Source organism: Schistocerca gregaria, chromosome X (genome assembly GCF_023897955.1).
Source record: "Schistocerca gregaria isolate iqSchGreg1 chromosome X, iqSchGreg1.2, whole genome shotgun sequence".
Lineage (NCBI taxonomy): Eukaryota > Metazoa > Arthropoda > Insecta > Orthoptera > Acrididae > Schistocerca > Schistocerca gregaria.
The window spans coordinates 274,479,678-274,499,619 of NC_064931.1; the positions used below are offsets into that span (position 1 = coordinate 274,479,678).

A 19,942-nucleotide genomic window follows, 5' to 3' on the forward strand; every position below is an offset into this window, starting at 1 on the left:
AAAGTGAGCCAGGATGTCAAGAAATTCAAGACAGGAACAACTTGGTCAGATGAAAGGAAGAAAATGCAAAGTGGGCAGATGGTAAAATCACTTCACATAGATGTTTTATTATTATTATTTCTTTCTTTTCTCAGACGTTATGTCTGGTTAAAAATGGAAAGTGACACAGACCTTGATCAAGCATGACTTCCTTTTAACTGTACAGTATATGTTACATTGCATCTAGGAACTTTTGGGTAATTAAACATGTATCAATAACTACAGATTTCTGTAGTTGTATATATACGTTTGGATGTAGGTGTATTGTGTTGATGTACTGGAGGATATTGTGTGGTATGACTCCTGTAGTTGATAGTATAATTGGTATAATGTCAACTTTATCCTGATGCCACATGTCCTTGACTTCCTCAGCCAGTTGGATGTATTTTTCAATTTTTTTCTCCTGATTTCTTCTGTATATTTGTTGTATTGGGTATGGATATTTCCATTTGTTGTGTTAATTTCTTCTTTTTATTGGTGTGTATGATGTCAGGTTTGTTATGTGGTGTTGTTTTATCTGTTATAATGGTTCTGTTCCGGTATAATTTGAATTCATCATTCTCCAGTATATTTTGTGGTGCATACTTGTATGTGGGAACATGTTGTTTTATAAGTTTATGTTGTAAGGCAAGCTGTTGATGTATTATTTTTGCTACTTTGTCATGTCTTCTGGGGTATTCTGTATTTGCTAGTATTGTACATCCGCTTGTGATGTGATCTGCTGTTTCTATTTGTTGTTTGCAAAGTCTGCATTTATCTGTTGTGGTATTGGGATCTTTAATAATATGCTTGGTGTAATTTCTGGTGTTTATTGTTTGATCCTATATTGCAATCATGAATCCTTCCGTCTCATTGTATATATTGCCTTTTCTTAGCCATGTGTTGGATGCGTCTTGATCTATGTGTGGCTGTGTTAGATGATACGGGTGCTTGCCATGTAGTGTTTTCTTTTTCCAATTTACTTTCTTCGTACCTGTTGATGTTATGTGATCTAAAGGGTTGTAGAGGTGATTATGAAATTGTAGTGGTGTAGCTGATATATTTATATGAGTGATTCCTTTGTGTATTTTGCTAGTTTCTGCTCGTTCTATAAAGAATTTTTTTAAATTGTCTATCTGTCCATAATGTAGGTTTTTTATGTCGTTAAAGCCCTTTCCTCCTTCCTTTCTGCCTAATGTGAATCTTTCTGTTGCTGAATGTATGTGATGTATTCTATATTTGTGGCATTGTGATCATGTAAGTGTATTGAGTGCTTCTAGGTCTGTGTTACTCCATTTCACTACTCCAAATGAGTAGGTCAATATTGGTATAGCATAACTATTTATAGCTTTTGTCTTGTTTCTTGCTGTCAGTTCTGTTTTCAGTATTTTTGTTAGTCTTTGTCTACATTTTTTTAGTTCTTCTTTAATATTTGTATTATCTATTCCTATTTTTTGTCTGTATCCTAGATATTTATAGGCATCTGTTTTTTCCATCGCTTCTATGCAGTCGCTGTGGTTATCCAATATGTAATCTTCTGGTTTAGTGTGTTTTCCCTATCGCTTCTTGTTGTGAGATTTTACCTAACCTTTTTCATTTTTTGTCTGATATTTCATTTCTTATAAATTTTGTTAGCTGTCTGATGTCTTTTCTTAGTTTTTCTATTCTGATCTGTAGCCTGTGTTGCCATGCTGGTTTTGTGGGTTTCTTCTGTGTGTTGGTTGGTTCTGATCTCTGCCTAGTGTGTATATTTACTGTAGTGAGTGCTCCTATATATATATATCAGTAGTTGTAACTCTTCCATAGTTGTATTTTCATTTATTTTGTTGTGTATGATTGTGTTGATAGTTGTTATTGTTGTTTTGACTTATGGGTTATTTGGTGGTCTATGCAAGAATGGTCTAATGTCTGTATTTGTGTCTTTGTATTCTATATATGTCAGCTGAAATTTTTCTTCTATATGTAACATGTGTGTCACTTCGTGTTCTATTTGTGCCTGTTCTGGTGACCATCTTAAGATGTCGTTTTCCTCTGATTGTTTAATTGATGTGTGGTGTTCTTTGTTTGTTTGCTCTAGTATGTTTGAGTCCATTACTGTATTTTCTTCTTCTTCTGATAGCACATTATTTTCTTCCAGTATTTGTTATACCTGTTGTTTGATGTTTTCTAATTATGACTGGGGTATCCTGTTATTTTTTATTATTACACGGATCTGATCGGCTAGTTGTTGTTCTGTGAAAAAATTTAATTCTGGGTATCTGGTAATAAATGTTGTGTATACTTGTGATCTGTATCCAGTTGTGTTGGTTACTAAGTTTGTTGCTTGGTAATAACAGAACATGAGGTGTCAGTTAACTTCATCTGACCATCTCATCCTCTGTCTTTGTTTTCCTTCTAGAGTGGTTGCAGGAAGCATATCCTGCAAAACACCTTTATTTGGATTTAAATAATTTTCCGTGTGGCTAGCAGTGTCGTTACCATTGTGGACGGGCATAGGGTTCAAGCATCGTCCTCGACCATGACAGCGCTTGTCCGAGGCTTCATTAGTTCTGTCCTGAACCAACTAATCACACTAAATGGGGGGGGGGGGGGGGGTTAGCCCTATTAGTGGTTTGTTCTTTTCGTCGCCTTTTACGACTGGCAGAGCATACCAGAGGCCTATTCTTTTCCCATGCCTCCACGGGGGTTATTATTATTATTATTATTATTATTATTACTATCATTATTATTATTATTATTTTGGGAACACAGTCATATAGTGCAGCCTCTTTCCAAGAGTTTCCAACAGATCTGTTATGATAAACGTACATGTACATTTTCCTTTAAATTCCCATTGGCTTGATAAGTAAAGAAAGCATTTCATATTGAAATACTGATTGGCCATCTAAACAATTTCACCTTCTTTTCTTTCCATGAGAAAAGGTTATAGTTTCTGATTTTTCCTGACTCAATACTTCTCAATAAAAATTTTAGTGATGTGTCAACACAGCTATCTCTGCATTTCAATTATTATAAATGGAAGGCAGAGAATTATAGTTTTACCCGTGATACTGAGGGTTGTGAATGGTTTCCTAGTTACCAACACTGCAGATACTCATGGCACATGACTGTGTACTCAGATTCCCAGCTTAAAAGCTTAACCTTCAGCTGCTGTTTATAAATATGTAAAAAAAATTACTAGTACTCATGCTTGCACCACAATTTTGATAGGTCTGTAGTGGCACTTTTGCAAATTAAAAGTATCTTCGCAATACTGAGGTCAATAATTACCCTGAACATGTTTCAATTACAGCACTGACATTAATTTGGACTTGCATTATTACTTAAGGGACAGAAATATTTAACAACAAAAATCCCGGATGTCATATCTATCTGCTCACAAAACAGCTGTGTTTTCCGCCAAGAACTTTACTGTGTTAATGCATCCTGTTTTACAACAAGCAATACTTAGGAACAGAGACAGTGCTAAGTGTATCCACACCCCCTTTGTGTTTCTCTCTCTCTCTCTCTCTCTCTCTCTCTCTCTCGCTCTCTCTCTCTCTCTGTGTGTGTGTGTCTCGCTTGCTCTCCCACAGACTTTGGTTTTCTGTGCTAGTAAATCTGAAAATAATCAGTGAAATTCAAAACCAAAGAATTCCTTTTCACACTTCCATTTAAATAAAATGTAATACAATTAATTTATTCTAGACACTCAAGAACAAATTCAGAATCATATTGTGAAGAGAATAACTACAGTTTTGATACTAAAAACAATAAGAAATTAATATAAAAACTATGCCACAGGCTTAAATTATTAACAAGAGAAACTATTAAAAGGGAAAATAAAATCTGAGCACATGTGATTTTATCTTGCACAACTTATGTGCATTTTTAAACATAAAAACAGTGAATAAACACATTAAACTGAATACTGTGCACCCTACGATAACTTGCACATGCTATAATTGTAACACTAGCACTCCAATTAGCTTATGAAAAGCAAGAAAAATCAATGAAGATGTTTGGCTAGAACACAAAGAACAAACGATAAATTATAGTATTCCGAATAAGACAACATCTTGCTTGCTCTTTGTTTCCAAAAAATTAGAAGCAAGATCAAATGAGCATAGCAACATAATTCGAGGCAAGCAACAGTAACTGAAAGAAGCTTTTCATGGAGAAAAATTGAGGAAAACCTATGTGACTTTGAATAAGAGTAACATAATACATAAACAACATAAGAATTCCTGTAGTACTCAATTACAACATAAGTGATGAACCTTTAGGCTTTGCCATATCAATTTAATATGTAGGAATAATGTTATAAAGTGAAATAAACACGCAAAATCAGTTATAGGATAAAATTAGTCAAGAGCTCAATTTTCTCAGATATTTTGAGAAAGTGCAGCACAAAAATGTCTCTTGAGTGACCAATTCATGAGTATTACTTGTGTGTTCAACAGTTTCTTACCGCTTCCATTGTACTGTGTAACCCATTCCTCCAGTGCAGTATCATCGTGTTCATGGGTAGAATTCATGTCTATTTGGTCATGTTTGGGTCCATCCACTTTCACCTCAAGACTATAGAGTTCTAGCTGGGCTCCATTGCTATCAGATGGTGTCCACATCACTCTGTACACACCTTTTTGCAAATTTGTCACTGAAGGTGTTCCTGGCAGCCCAGGTCGATCCCCTGCAACAACAATACATTAAAATAACAAGCCAAAACTTTTCGAGTAGCATGTAAGTACCTGCAATCCATGAAACACTCAACTAAGTTTGGTTTTCAGTAGTTTTTGGGTAGCAAGTTGGTGTATTTTATGTTATTTACTATTCACGCATGAATGCATCTTGACGCATAAACAAATTGAAGCACATACTATGACATTAGAGAAAATTTCAAAGAGAAGAGATATTTTCTTTTATAGGGATTAACATACAAATTATGTGTAGAAGATACTTCCTGCATATACAAAATTGCTCTTGGTGTGCATCTGCTTTGATGAATTCCATCTTATGGAATTGTAGACCACACTTTTAGCTATTTATGAATATGTAACATACTTTCCAGAAAGACACCTACGATTTCTACTGAAAGGTACTAAGTATGAGAAGGAAGTCAACTTGGTATACAAATATTTAAGACTGTACTACAGTCCACTAAAAAGACTGGTGATATGGACCCAGTGGAATAGGCCTCTATAATCTAATGCATTGCACTTACTGCATCAGGGAAGTAATCAACACTGACAGGCTGTCAATTGTTGGGGTGGTATCATCTGAAAGCAAGTTGTTGGCACCCATTTTTTGAAGACTGTTGAACAGGAGATCATATATAACTTCCTCCAAACAGAACTGCCCACTCTTGAGGACACAAGAGATGTACTTGATGTCCCCTGTCCCTGCAATGCACCAGAGTGCCAACAACGCAGATCCCTTTCTCGGTAAAACAATAGGAACAGGTATGAATGTTGCATGAGCAGCTAGGACTGTCCTTGACTTTCATTTCTAGGGTACAATCAAATACATGATGTACTTAGATCTATGCGATAACCATGAAGATGGGAAAAACTCCTTTAGCTATCTCTTCTCTTGATGGGTCATATTACATACTGCATGTAAGAACAAGGATCTGTTTTACAATGGATGGCTGTCAAGAACAAAGGAGCAGATTGTACAAACATCTAATATAAGTGACTGATCAATGCAGAAATACTTTAATTTTGGTTTCCTCTATTTCTGTTTCACACTTCTTTCTTTTCTTCACTCTAAGAATATGTCGAGTACTTTACACAGACTAGAATTCAAGACTATTTTTTATGTTATGTTGAAATATATCAGGTTACCAGCAGTCAGGTTGGCCATCCCAGTATGGGTTACTGCTTCCTCAACTACTTCTGGTAATGCTGTTGTAGGAAGGGGAGGTGAATGTTAAGAGCAGCAGTTCACATTTGATTTGGGTAAGAGAATGTTGAACTCCATTTTGTGTGTGGCTAAAATATGGTTAAATAGCCATTTGGATGTGCTCCATTGATGTATTTACAATATTTCTCACTTCATTTCAAAAGAATATTCTTTGTTATTGAATGAACAAGTATGATTTACTGTTGTGTAAAACTGAATATGTTCCAAAAGATACATCAGCTAGGAATTCAATAGATAATTAATGACTCAGCCAGTGGACAAGAACCAAGCCACACACATGTATAGGAACAGTGTGCAATAAATAAAAATAAAACTATAATATGGCAAATATCAGTTTTGTGGACATAATGTTGGATGACAATCTGCAGCAACAGATAGTGAAGAGTAGGTGTATGGAAACCCCAAATTGTGCTGTGGGCAGCTCCAACATGAATGGATGTGGTCTCAAATAGATGAGATAAAATGAAGTAATGAAAATGTAAGGATGGCGTTTGGAGCATTAATATCTGAGATTAATGATGTGATCAGAATATTTAATGATGAATTCAAACAATGTGTTAACAAGGAGAAACTGCAGTGTCTTGTCAAACAGAGGCAGCTACTAACAATTTTCAAGATTGGGCAGAAAAATTGCAAGATTAATGGGCATAGCTCTTAAATGCAAATTCACATTCAGTCTTTGCAAGAAAAGTGTAAATCTACAAATGTATAGGTTAAAGCCTATTGCTTTGAAAGCTGTAAAAAGATTAAAGAGGAATGTACTGGTTAATATAGAAAAAACTGGTAGAAGCTCATTAAGCCAGAGATTTAGAGTTACAAACTCACATCAATCAAATGATCACTGTGCCTATAATTGCTAGTAGAGTGAACGCTGATAGTATGGTGGTGATGGTGGTGGTGGTAGTGTTCATCCTGTAGGATTTGTGGAAGATTTTTAAAGATGCGTGATCTGTGTTTTTTTAAACAGCATTCTGCAGCAGATGTGCTGTTGATGTGACAGATTCCTGTGAACCAACATCTGGATTTGAAAGTAAATACTTAACAAAATTTTGGCCCAATAAAATGTAAGTCTATTCTGAGATTTTTTTGGGGGTTGTGGCAGAGTTGAGGGGGGGGGGGGGGGGAGGAAGGGGGTCAATGAGATTACACAAACCATACAATGGACCAATGACCCATTTAACCAGAATTTGGCAAATGGTGGACATGATCAGCTACTTAAATAATAAGCTACATGATGTGAGTCCTGGTCTGGCGCACAGTTTTAATGAGCTAGCAAGTTTCAACACAGCACACACTCTGCTGCAGTGAGTGAAGTTTCATTCCAGAAGCAGCTCTCTAGCTGTGGCTAAGCCATTCCTCCATAATATCCTTATTCCAGGGCTATTATTGACACAAGGTATGCAGCAGAACTTCTGTGAAGTTTGGAAGATAGGAGAGAGGTACTAGTGGAAGTAAACCTGTGACAGTCAGCTGTGAGGTGTACCTGGATAGCCTAGCCATGAAGAGCTTTGTCAATGTAAGGCAAGATTCCAGGTCTGAGTCATGGTGTGGCACACAGTTTTAATCTACCAGAAAATTTCAAGAAACGGTTAGTTTGGCCTGTGATAATAAGTTGACAATGAAAATTAAGGAGTTGCTCATATCTGCAGTAAGGGGTAGTGTTACAGATTTTCTTGATTTTTTTTTTAAAGGTACAAGGGAGTGATATGTGGGAGGAGTTTTAGAACAGAGGCCAGTTGGATACATAAGACAGCAATGTTAATAGAGTTGAGGTGAACTGGAGTTGACAATATCCAGAAATGGAACAGCTGGAGTAGTAACTAACACACCCAGGAGTGGTTACATTAATTCAAGGAATCAAAGTAGTTGGGTTTGAGGATAGGAATAGTAAACACTTACAGACACCAAGAAGAAATCAAGAAAAGTGAATAAAGCTTTACCAGAGGACCATATTGGGGCATATTACAATAGAAGTCTAAAATATAATTTTAAGAACCAGCAAAGGAGTAATGGGTGGAAGAGAAGTAGAGAGGAAATGAATAATTACACAATTAACATAGTAAAGAAAGATCTTGTTCACAGTGGTGAAGCACTTCAGAGGCTTTTGAGGCTTATCATACCAAAAAAATTTGAACGAACCTTACAATTAGAGTTAGAATATAACAATGTGTTGAAAACAGTGTAAGTTTGTTTTGTATGTTATTACAGTTTTATTCGCTCCATCCACGAGTTGGGAGTTACTGTATTCTGCATGATATCCAGTTTAGTAGTTCACTGGAGCTTCTAGAAGTAGCCTTTGGTTTCCATGTGGCACTGGCAGGGAGTCACGAGTGTCATAGGAGTGTGGCAATGAGGCTTGCCTCAGCTGTGAAACTGTGTATTGTTTTGCATGTACTGTTTAGTCCTGGTTTAACAAAACTTGTTTTAGTAATATAATTCATGAGTACATGTGATTAACTGATTACATTACAGCTCCTGCAGAGGGAACACTTACATCTTTATTTCAAAAATTAGGTGAGAAACCATTTTCAAGATGGGCTCGCAAAACAAAGGGCAGTTATAAAGATATGTGATTGGCATCATATTTAGACATTAAAATAGCTCATGGCATATAAAACAGAAATTTACATTTTCTTAGTATAAAGAATATCCTTGACATACAGATTCCTCTGTAAGAAATAGATTACATTGTTACATATGTATTTTTTTTGGATGGTCTCAGAATGAAAAAAGAATGGATGTCAACTTCTTTCAGATATGTGTGACAAAATGTTTTGACAGCAATGCCAATAAACACCACAAATCAATAATATATCTTCAGAATCAAGAGAGTTTCCAGTTGTTAGGTAATGGATGAACTGAACATTCAATTTCTGGAGGAGCCAAAGTTATAGCCATAAATCATAATGTTATGGTGAAACAAAATAGGAGTCATAATGGAGAGACTTATTGATGTTGTTTGTCTCTTGAGCAAGCAAGAGCTTGCATTCAGAGGACACTTTGAAGATGAAAATTCTGACAACAAAGGTAATTACTTTGAATTGCTAGAACTTTCGTCTAGACAGAACAATTTATTCATAATCACTTGTAGTGCACTTTGGGGTTCAAAGGAACATCAAGCACACTTTAGCATGAATTAACTGAATTGGTTACAAATGTCATTAGTGATAGAATTAAAGAAGAGTTACAGTCCTGTGACTTTGATGGAGTTCATATGTTAGTTTCATGCTCCATGGATCATTCTGCATGATAAACTGTAATGATGTCCACCACCTTTTATACATTGTAATAATAGAAATTCTTCTATGGAACAGAAGGAGTTGTCAAGGAGAAACTTTTTCAGTTTGTTTTCAAGTTTTACTTTGCTGTCTGTAAGGCATTTGATATTACAGGGTAAGTGATCAAGAACTTTAGTTGCACCATTGTTCATCCATTTTTGTGCTGAAGACAACCTCAATGTGGAGTAATGAATATCATTTTTATTTCTGGTATTGTAATTGTGTACATCATTGTTCCTTTTTGAACTGTAGTGGATTATTTACAACAAACTTCATGAGGAATTAAGTGAAGTAATAGTCAGGCTGCCCAACTCCTTAAACAGATGACTACAAGATGACCGTGGATTTCATATGGCATTAGCAAGTGAAAATATGCAAAATATGTAAATGTACTGATTTGTCTTTCCCCAAGATTTGCAATGATTCTAAGTAGATGAAAATGTGGCTGAACTAAGTTGTCTTAGGAGTTCCACAATGTGCTTTTTGCAGTTTAAATTCTCATCAATATGGACACCTCAGAATTTTGAAGCTTTCACCCTGTTTATTATTTCCTCACATAGACGTGCAGAACTGAATATGTTGTGTCTCTTTAAAATTGGGGGAGAGACCTTTCATAGAAAACCAGTCCATGATAATTTTAAGAACACTGTTTACCATTTCTTCTGTTACTGTATGTGTACTTGGATTGATTACAATACTACTGTCATCTGCAAAAATAACTAATTCTGTTTGTTGTATATTAGACAGAAAGTTGCCCACATAATAAATACGAGGAACAACAGTGGACCAAAGACTGATCCTTGGGAACCCCATATGTGATTTCTACTGAGTCAGAATTATGTCTTTGGACTGCATTGGTTGAATTACCAACTACAACTTTCTGCATTCTTTTGGTCAGATATGACATTATCCATTGTTTGGCTATACTATCAACATCATAAAATTTTAATTAATCTATGAGAAAACTGTAATTCACACGGTCAATTGCATTAGATATATCACAGAAAATACCACTCAGCATTATTTCATTATTTAATGATTGTAAAATTTGGAGACTGAACATGTAAATGACATTCTTAGTACAGCAATTCTTTTGAAATCCTAACTGTGATTTGCTGAAGATATTATTGTCACTAATGTGTTATATTATTCTAGAATACATGATCTCAAAAATTTTGGAAAAGTATGCCAACAATGAAACAGATCAGTAGTTATAGAAATCTCTCTCCTTAAATAGCAGTTTGACAACGGTATATTTCAGTCTCTCTGGAAAAATATACTAAGTCAGTGAAACACCACAAATTCCAGATCAGACTGGGCTTATTATACAGGAACAAATATTTAGTACTCCCTAGACTTAAACCCAATCAAAAATCTGTGGGACCACCATGATTGGGATGTATGTACCAGGATCTTCAACTGAGAAACCTAGTGCAGCTGACCATGGCCCTGGAGTCAGCATGGTCTCATGACACTGTCTGCACCATCCAGAACCTCATTGACACTCTTCCTGCATGTCTCATTGCAGTCTGTGCTGCAGAGGGTGGTTATTCAGGCTCTCAACATAAGGTCACATTAATGTGACTGGACAGTGTAAATACTAACATATAAAGTCCCAGGCATACTACATGAACAAAAATTAGTAGCACTCTTTTTACAGAAATTGTTCCATTACATACCTAATGTTTCAAATACAAATCTTCCATCTGGAGGCCACAGGTAGAATTCTTCTGATGTTGGATAAAATAAAGCCAGTTTGAACATGTATCGTCTTTTAGGCTTTAGGTCACTCAGAGCATAAACATATTCCTCCTCTTCATTATTAATAAATGACACATTTTTTATGAGAGTCTCAGTTGAAGCTTCAAAGCAAAGGAGTTCAAAGCTGTAATATTTTAAGAGAAAGGGCAGTTAATTTTTTTAATTAATGAAACATTAAATGTTCATTTTACAAACAAAATATATTCCAGAAAAAGCAATAACTGAGACTTCCGAATGATATTGAAAAAACAATTATTTTTCATGCCACTGCAACCAACACTTATAGCTTTGTTATTTTGTCAACAGGCATTCACTGCAACCCTCTGAAATCTATGGTAGGAGTACTTCCCATAGTACTGTTTATCCAGATTTCTGCCCATTCCACTAGCATATGAAGAATAGGAAGAATGGCTGCTTAACTGCCTCTGTGCATGGTGTAATTGGTCAAATATTGTCTAACTAGACTTGTGAGCAGGCTTCCACAGGATAGTTGGCATCGATTTTCAAGTATCTGCCAGTTAAGATTTTTCAGCATGTCCCTAATGCTCTTCAATGGGCCAAACAAACCTATCACAGAGTTTAACCTTCTTTGCATAAGTTCAGTACCCTGTGTTAGTTCCATTTGGTATGGGCCCTGCACACTTGAGCAGTATTCTAGAATAGGTCACACAATAGTTTTTTTAAAGAATCTCCTTTGTAGGCTGATTAAATTTTCCGAGTACTCTGGCAATGAACCGAAGTCTGCCACCTGATTTATCTATGACTGAGCCTATGTGATAATACCATTTCACATTCCCACAAATTGTTATATACAGATAGTTGAGAGTCGACTGATTCCAGTTGTGATTCAGTGATATTGTAATTATAGGATACTACTTTTCTGTTTTTATTAAGAGTACTTTTTAACATTTTTGAACACTTAAAGCAAGTTGCCAATCTTGCATCAGTTTAAAATGTTATCAAGAACTAACAGAATATTTGTGCAGCTGTTTTTCAGATGAATTATAGATAGCTATTTCATTTGCAGTATTGTTTACCAGGTCATTAATATACAACAAGAACAGCAAGAGCCTCAACAGGCTTCCCTGGGGAATTCCTGAAAATTCTTCTGCATTTGTTGACGACTTTCCATCCGAGATAATGTGCCATGTCCTTTCGACCAAGAAATCCTCAACACAGTCAACAATTTTGTTTAATACCATGTATGATGTATTGGTGTGGTATTGAGTCAAATGACTTTCAGAAGACAAGATATAATACATCTACCTGACTGCTTTGATCCATGGCTTTCCAGATGTCATGGGCAAAAAGCACAATTTGGGCTTCACATGACCAGTTTTTTCAAAATTGGCGCTGGTTGAAATGGAGGAGGTCATTTTCTTTGAGATTCCTCATCATATTTCAGCTCAGAATATATTCTAAAATTCTACTCCCTCTTGCAAGCAGGTATGACCTGTGCATTCTTCTAACTATTCAGCACATTCTTTTGTTTGAAGGGTCTACAGTATAGTATGGTTAAAAGAGAATCTAACTCAGCCATAAATTCTGAATAGCACTTGACAGATATTTCATCAGGCCCTGGGGCACTGCTAAATTTCAGAAATTTCAGCTGTTTCTCAATGCCACTTATACTGACATTTCCAACACTCACCTTTGCAGTGGTGTGGGAATTAAACTGGGATGGTATGCATCAATCCTCCTTTGTACAGAAACATTTGAATGTGGATCTCTGCATTTCTACTTCTGATTTGCTACCCTCAGTTTCAGTTTGTGTAGCATCCATGAGTCCCTGGGCACTAACTTCAGTCACAAAGACAGTCTTTACATATGGCAACAATTCTCTGAGATTTGTGGAAAGTCTTTTGATAAGATTCTGCTATGTTAATTAATTATGTTTGACATATTGCCCTTTTAACAGCCAAGTGTTTGCCTTCCAGCATATCTCTATCTATAGCCCTATGCTCTGTTTCACATATATTGTGCAACATTGTTTCTTGAGTAGTTTCTTTACACAATCTGTATACTATGCAGGGTCTCTCCCATCATGACCTTCTCTAGTAGATACGTATCTGTCCAGTGATGGTCACTTATTTATCTAAGCTTCAGTTACAGTTCCTCTATATGCTCCTAACCAAAGTTAACTGATCAGGACCTTATCTATTACTGAACATACAAACATTGCTACTTCTCTAGTTGCCTTTGTGTTTTGGTAACCACTGTTGCAACAACTCTGTCATCAACACTGATACCAATCCCGAAGTGAACATTCCAAAAGAGATCAGGTCTACTTGCTGCCATTAGATTTAATACGTTTCCATCATAAGTGGGTGTCCGAAGTATCTGTTCTAAGTAATTCTCAGAGAAAGCATTAAATATTAATTACTGGATCATTTAAGTCTTCCCCAATGACAGCAGTTTACACTTGTGGTATGAAGGCAAAGAGTTGTGGACTTGATCACAGGATTGTATAAAACAAGCTTACATCCCCCCCTCCCCCCCCCCCCCCCCATGTCATTAACAGTGAAACCATGAAAATTTGGTAGGGATATGCAGAAATGAAGTTCTGAAAAGTAATGTGAGAATTTACCAACAGATACACAAGTCTTGTGTTTTATTACTGTACCACAAAACTGATACCATTTGTAAGTTAAGTTGTGCTGACGGCCAGCAGATACTGATTGATCAGTTACTGCATAGCACTATCCCAGTACTCATAGCTGTGTTGCTGTAATAAACACATTCTTTATGTTTATATCAAAATATCAATGACTATCCTAAGTGGTGACTGATCTGTCTTTTCTTATATATTCAATCGAATGTCATTCACAATTTATATCATTATTCATTTTTTTATTGTGTAAATTTATATCTAGTGTATATTCTCATCTGTTACTGGACAGCTTGTAATTACATCTAAATTTTTTCGACATAGTTTGTAAACTGACTTATCCCACATCATTAAGATGTATATAGACTAACCAAATAACCATAGGTAAACTAATACCCTTCCTGGTATTTATAAGGACCTGATTGTCATTTTGAATTTTTTACTAATGCCTTTTCATTCTAAGAATCATACTGCCCCAATACCCTCATGATGGATCCACAGTATTAAATAATAGTGGGATGATATGTGCCTGAAAACAAACATCTGTGATTAAAGTAGAAACACATAGTAAAATAAAAGCAAGATTTCTGCCAATAAATTTAGTAATTTAATGGAATTTTAACATTCATGGTTAATTTGAAAACCTAGTTGGTACACTTAAAGAAATAGTATGGTCTATTTCTACCAACTTTATAAAAAAAAGTAATATTTGGTGTTGGTTTAGTTTTATTTCAGTTAGTACCTGTAAATTCAAAATGTTGAATATTTTTCATTGTTGAATACAAGATAAGAGTATGTCTTACAAAGTGTGCTTTCACCTGTATATTGTTAAATTTATAGAGAAATTCAATTTGGTATAATATTGCAGTAATAAGGGACCATATGCTATATTAGTTTTAAATTTTAGTAAATAAAATGATATCATTGTGGCGAGACAATTGGTGAAAAACTATTGTTGTTTCTCCTGGTAATTAATGCAATCACGTACAGTGTTAAATTTGCAGAGAAATTGGATTTGATAGAATACTACCAGAAGGAGGGACTATGTGCAATATTAGTTTTATATTTAGTAAATGAAATAATATAATTGTAATAACACAATTAGTCAAAAACTATCTCTGGAGTTGTGAAGTGTAAATTATATCTGTTTTTATGCACTCTGTTTTTCTATGTTGTGGACTGCCATGTTTTCTTTGAGTGATTTCTGCTGTTGTGTTTCACACGTCTCTGATCGAATGTTAATAAAGTGTGTGGCTTTAATATCAACTAGTACACACTGTACATATTGTGCATTGATGTTTCCCACAAATGGTGACCTCACAGAAAGCCATGTATCATGAGAAACACAGTAAGTGTGAACATACTATGCCAGCTACAATGGATGCCATCTCATCAGAGCAGTTATTGTGCAACTTGGAGGAAGTGGTTGTAGCTCCTATTCTTCCAGTGGTCCCAAATGATGGACGATTGCCTGATAATTTGCATGATATGTAGCCCATGGACAATTCATCAGTTAATTTCATCATGTTCTCTACATCGGAAAGCACAATCGTTGTTCTGCTGCACATGCCATAGCAGCCAGACCTGTGGTTCAAACCAGTGGAAATTTTATTTTCTGCCTGTGGTGTACGTGATGACAGTCTACAATTTGTCCTGACCATCAGTGCTATAGACACTCAGACTACTTTGTTACCATCAGACATTATCCATTACACAGCCTATGTGTGCATGTATGCACACTTTAAAGATTACGTGTTCATAGTGTTGACAAATCAAGAGACCTAGTGTTCAGCAAATTTTTAAAAGTGAGGTTATAGGTGAAAAAGTTCCATCTGGAGTTCTGGTATCAGCTAAGATCACTAGTCACAGAACCTGAAGTTTCCAAGGCAACATTAAAACTCGCTATTAGTCCTTTCACTGTTATTGACATGCTCTTTGCATTCTGTTCTGAAATGGTTTTTGTTATGGCTGTACTGCTCACATTAATGCTGGTGCTGGTGCTGAGAGACAGCATCGTGGCTAATATGATAAAATTGATTTTTGCACATCTTACAGTCTGACATATCCATTCAATAAAGAACTGAATTCCTTTCCATTATCCATCACACTTACTGTGCTGCATCAAATTAAGTAAAACATTGCACAAAATTTTAAAGAGTTCACAGAGGGAAAAACTCCTTGTGTAAACTTCGCACATGGTTAATTTTAGCTTGTACATTGCAGTGAATGAAATGTAGATAAGATACGCAGTGTGTAAATTTGGCATATGGTTCATGTTAGCTGAAAAACTGCAGTGAATGAAATGTATGCAAGACACCAAAATTTAATTTAAAATTGAGAGCAGAAGGATATCTCATGTCTTTCTCAAGGTATTGGAGATCATATCTGAACGGCACTTGTGTGTGACATGCCCTCTCATGTCCTTACACATTGCACATCATGTGGTCACAACGATAATCATACCTTATAAATGATTCGAGATACTTAAATGATATTTTCAGCAAATGATAGACCACAATGAGGCACCTATGTCATATGATAAATGCTCAAAATGTTTTTATTCACTGAGATATAGAAGCAACTTGTCCACAGTAATGAGAGGTCAGCAGGTCAGGGCACTTTCAGACATCCATAGCATGTAGGAAAAACCAATTGGTGTGCATATACATGTCCCACAACTCCTGGGGAATGGTGTAGCCCACAGCAGCAAAAGGGTTAAAAGTGCTGTGATTTCAAATAACACCATGGACTTGGATTTTTGATTGCTGGTAGCAGACCAAATGCATATGATGACATGGTGGGGGCCGCATAAAATGGTAATGGCATCATAGGTTTAGTTACTGCAGGCACTGCTAGAGGGTAGCAGCTCCCACTACCTAAATGAATCAGCTCACTCCAGCATGACTTGAGCACTATCCAGCAACAGTACAAGCAAGTTACAGAGAAAGCAGCAACTCATGAAAATCCAGAGCACAACACCTGAGGCACAAGTCCTTGCAAGTCCTTGCAGCTATCCAAACAACAGCAACTACGAACAGGCATGATCAGTCACTTTGAACTGAAGTGCCTAACAACCACACTCAAAGTACACACCGGTCTACTGCTTCATATGACGTGGAGCCAACTTCTGCCGAATTAACTCCAGATGACAGATTCCTTCTCAGTATTGGCAATGTGAGTGTCTCACAAATGCCAAATCAACAGTCTGTTACTAGCAGTCTCAGTAGACCATGTCACTTGTATGTCCAGGGCACTTGTTTCATAAACATATTTAATCGATTCAGGATCAGAGGTCTATTCCAAAAAAAAAATGGTTCAAATGCCTCTGAGTACTATGGGACTTAACTGCTGAGGTCATCAGTCCCCTAGAACTTAGAACTACTTAAACCTAACTAACCTAAGGACATCACACACATCCATGCCCGAGGCAGGATTCGAACCTGTGACCGTAGTGGTCGCACGGTTCCAGACTGTAATGCCTAGAACCGTTTGGCTACACTAGCCAGCTGTCTATTCCACCAGTAAGACTAGCAAATAAATTTTCAATTACTTCCTTACTCACTACAGCTAACACTAAAAGTTCCTACTTTTGGAAAATGTATTGAAGTGGTGAAGGTGGGTTTCAAGACACAATTAAGGGGACTTTCCTAGTTGCTGATGTCACTGAGCCCATTCTTGCCACACAACAATGTGTCCTACCCAGAAAGCTCAAATCCACATGAATGGCGAGACTGTTTATGGACTATGGGTTCTTCCAGGAGCCCTGATGCACTGAATCACACCTCTGCTTCAGGTGCAGTGACAACTGAATTAGATTTTGAGGGGTTCTGTTCTTAACACTAAAGATTTTTTGAGAGAGGAACTTCATACAACAGCGTGCACTTACAACAAATTATCATGAAAGAATCAGAGACCTGGAGAAGGTTCAAGCTGAAATTCAGAGCTTAAGTGGAAACATTTCTCCGTCTTCTGTCTGTTCAGCTACCTAGGCAGTCAATAAACAGCAATCTGAACCCATCGCTGGTGCCACATACAAAACAGCTACCACATTCCCACTACTTCAGGACAACCAGTTGCCTTCAAAACTTGCACATTAGTGCCAGAAAAATATGCTGCAGCAAAAAAAGAATTCAAAGAATTATTAACCATAGGTGTTATCTACCACTCTGGCAGCCCATGAATGTCTCTCATATACTTGGTAAAGAAAAAGGATGGATCCTGGTTGCTGTTGCAACAAGTGCAACAGGCACCAACAGCAGCTCCCACAACATACATTACAGCAGTGGTACTCCAGTTCGTGCAGCGCAGAAACTCATGCCAACCAGCTTACTAGCAGATCAACGGAGGACAACACCAATAGCCTTGCCAGCAGAAGCTCTGAGGTGCACATGCAACTCCAATCAGTATGCGCATGTTGAACTATTTCCTACCTCCATCAAAAATAAGTTTGAGTCAATCAAACAGAAGTGTTATTTCATGAGATGACTACTTATTGGGGAAGATCTTGCCTGGACAACACTTTACCATGACCAGCTCTTCTACTCTTTGTCTTCTCCGTGAAGTGGGACTGGCCAACAGACACTGCTGAGTGGAGAGGACTTGTTATTCTGTTTTGCTACTTCTCCTACACAACATGTGACTGTTAATTTTTGGAACTTATTAAGCATTCACTAAGTTATGAAAGTTTCTATTTTTGTTCTTGAGACATTAGTTATTGTGTTAATCCCAAATCTGTGAGTTTATTTCTTGGGTTGCAAAAACAAAACTGTTTACTTGATACATCTGGTGAAAGTTTTATGTGATATAACTCTGGTGACCTCATGTTGGTCCCAGTTTCCCACATAAAGGACTTTACAGGAGCATTAGTAGGTGCACATATATTCTATGTGTCTGATTTCAAGAAGGGCTACCACCAGTTTCCCGTGACACCTGTAGACATATAAAAACCGGCTGTGATCACACCATTTGAACTCCAGAATGCTGCCCAGAAGTTGTAGCATTTCAACGATGAAGTGTTCAGTGGTCTGCCCTGTTGTTTTGTGTATTTGGATGACATTAGTCAGTTTTCTCAAAATTGACATCAGAACATGACAGACATCTACAAATGATTTTTGATAGACATTCAAAGAATAGGTTCCAAATGAACAAATGTGTTCTCAGGAAGAGAGAGATGGAATTCTTAGGCTGTTTGGCTACCTCTTGTGGCATCACATTTTTGCAGCATAAAGCTGAAATAATTCAGTCTACTTATTCTAGATACCTTCAAACAGCTACACCATTTTGTTGGCATGGTGAGCTTCTATAGGTGCAATCTTCCTCAGCAGTGGCCTCACTGTCAGAAGCAAAGTCAAGAGAAAACCTCATGACTTGGACTTAAAAAAATGTTGCAGGCATTTGGCAGTGTCAAATCCAGTTTAAGTGACAACATCCTTTTAGCCCACCCTGTCCATTCTGTGCCTCTTGCCATTTTAGTAGATGTTAGCCCAGCAGTGATAGGGGTGGCAAATATGAGGTGCATGGCAGCATTTTAGCTGTTTTTCTTTTTCTTAAACTATTCCAGTCGCAAACTAAGGTGCTCCTACTGAGGCGTAGTACTTCATATTGTGCCTACATTAAGTAAGATATGTTAGCAGGCAGAGCTTTAGACAAGAAGGCATGTTTATCACATGATAGATGTACTCTGATCCAGTAGCTAGATGTAAGTAATTATGACTGTGGCCTTAAGGTGTCAGCTTCTTATGGACTATGAAATTATGAAGTAGTTAAAACATGTTTTCGAAACACAATTGTAGTTATTGTGGTTATCATGAATTCCATTACTTATTGCTAATTTGTTTATTAATGTGAATGGTGGTGTGACTGGAAAGTAAGATATTAAATGAATATTGTTACATCTATTAACTGAGTACAAGTTAGTAAGAGAAATGTGATCATACAGAGAAAGTAAATTATACTTTCAGAGGAATTTTATAATGTACAACTAGCCAGTTCATGGGACTGGGAAAACAAGAAACATTTTATGATAATGACTTAAAGAAGGAGTTAGTCTGATATTGCTGGAATTTCTAAAATTGTTCATTTAGCAAATTTTTCATAAAAACTATTAAGTAGTGATTGGTAAAATGTAAAAGATATAGGACTGCGCAATTTAATACTAACCTTGAATTTGCTATGATGTGTATCAGCCAGAGGACAGTACATTTGCACATCTTTTCTGGGTTAAAGGATTGCTTTGTTAAGTCTAAAGAATCTGTTTGAAGCTCAGCCATCAGCAAGTTCAGGTTCGGATATAAGGCGCTCTGAATACATGTGATAATTTTGCAGAATAATGATTATAACTTGACCATGAAGTGCCACAAAGTGAATGCAAACT

At 36.6% G+C, this 19,942-nt stretch overlaps 1 protein-coding gene across 3 annotated transcripts in view; it reads right to left on the reverse strand.

Annotated features, from left to right (window-relative positions):
• The window catches only part of LOC126297651 (proto-oncogene tyrosine-protein kinase ROS), a 514,014-nt gene that overhangs the window by 57,930 nt on the left and 436,142 nt on the right, over window positions 1-19,942 (reverse strand). For all 3 annotated transcript variants that reach the window (XM_049988732.1, XM_049988734.1, XM_049988733.1), the window contains exons 29-30: window positions 10,880-11,085; window positions 4,469-4,690 (exon numbers count right to left, since the gene is read on the reverse strand). In XM_049988732.1, coding sequence (XP_049844689.1) covers window positions 4,469-4,690; window positions 10,880-11,085 — 428 coding nt within the window. The remainder of the gene's footprint in view (window positions 1-4,468; window positions 4,691-10,879; window positions 11,086-19,942) is intronic.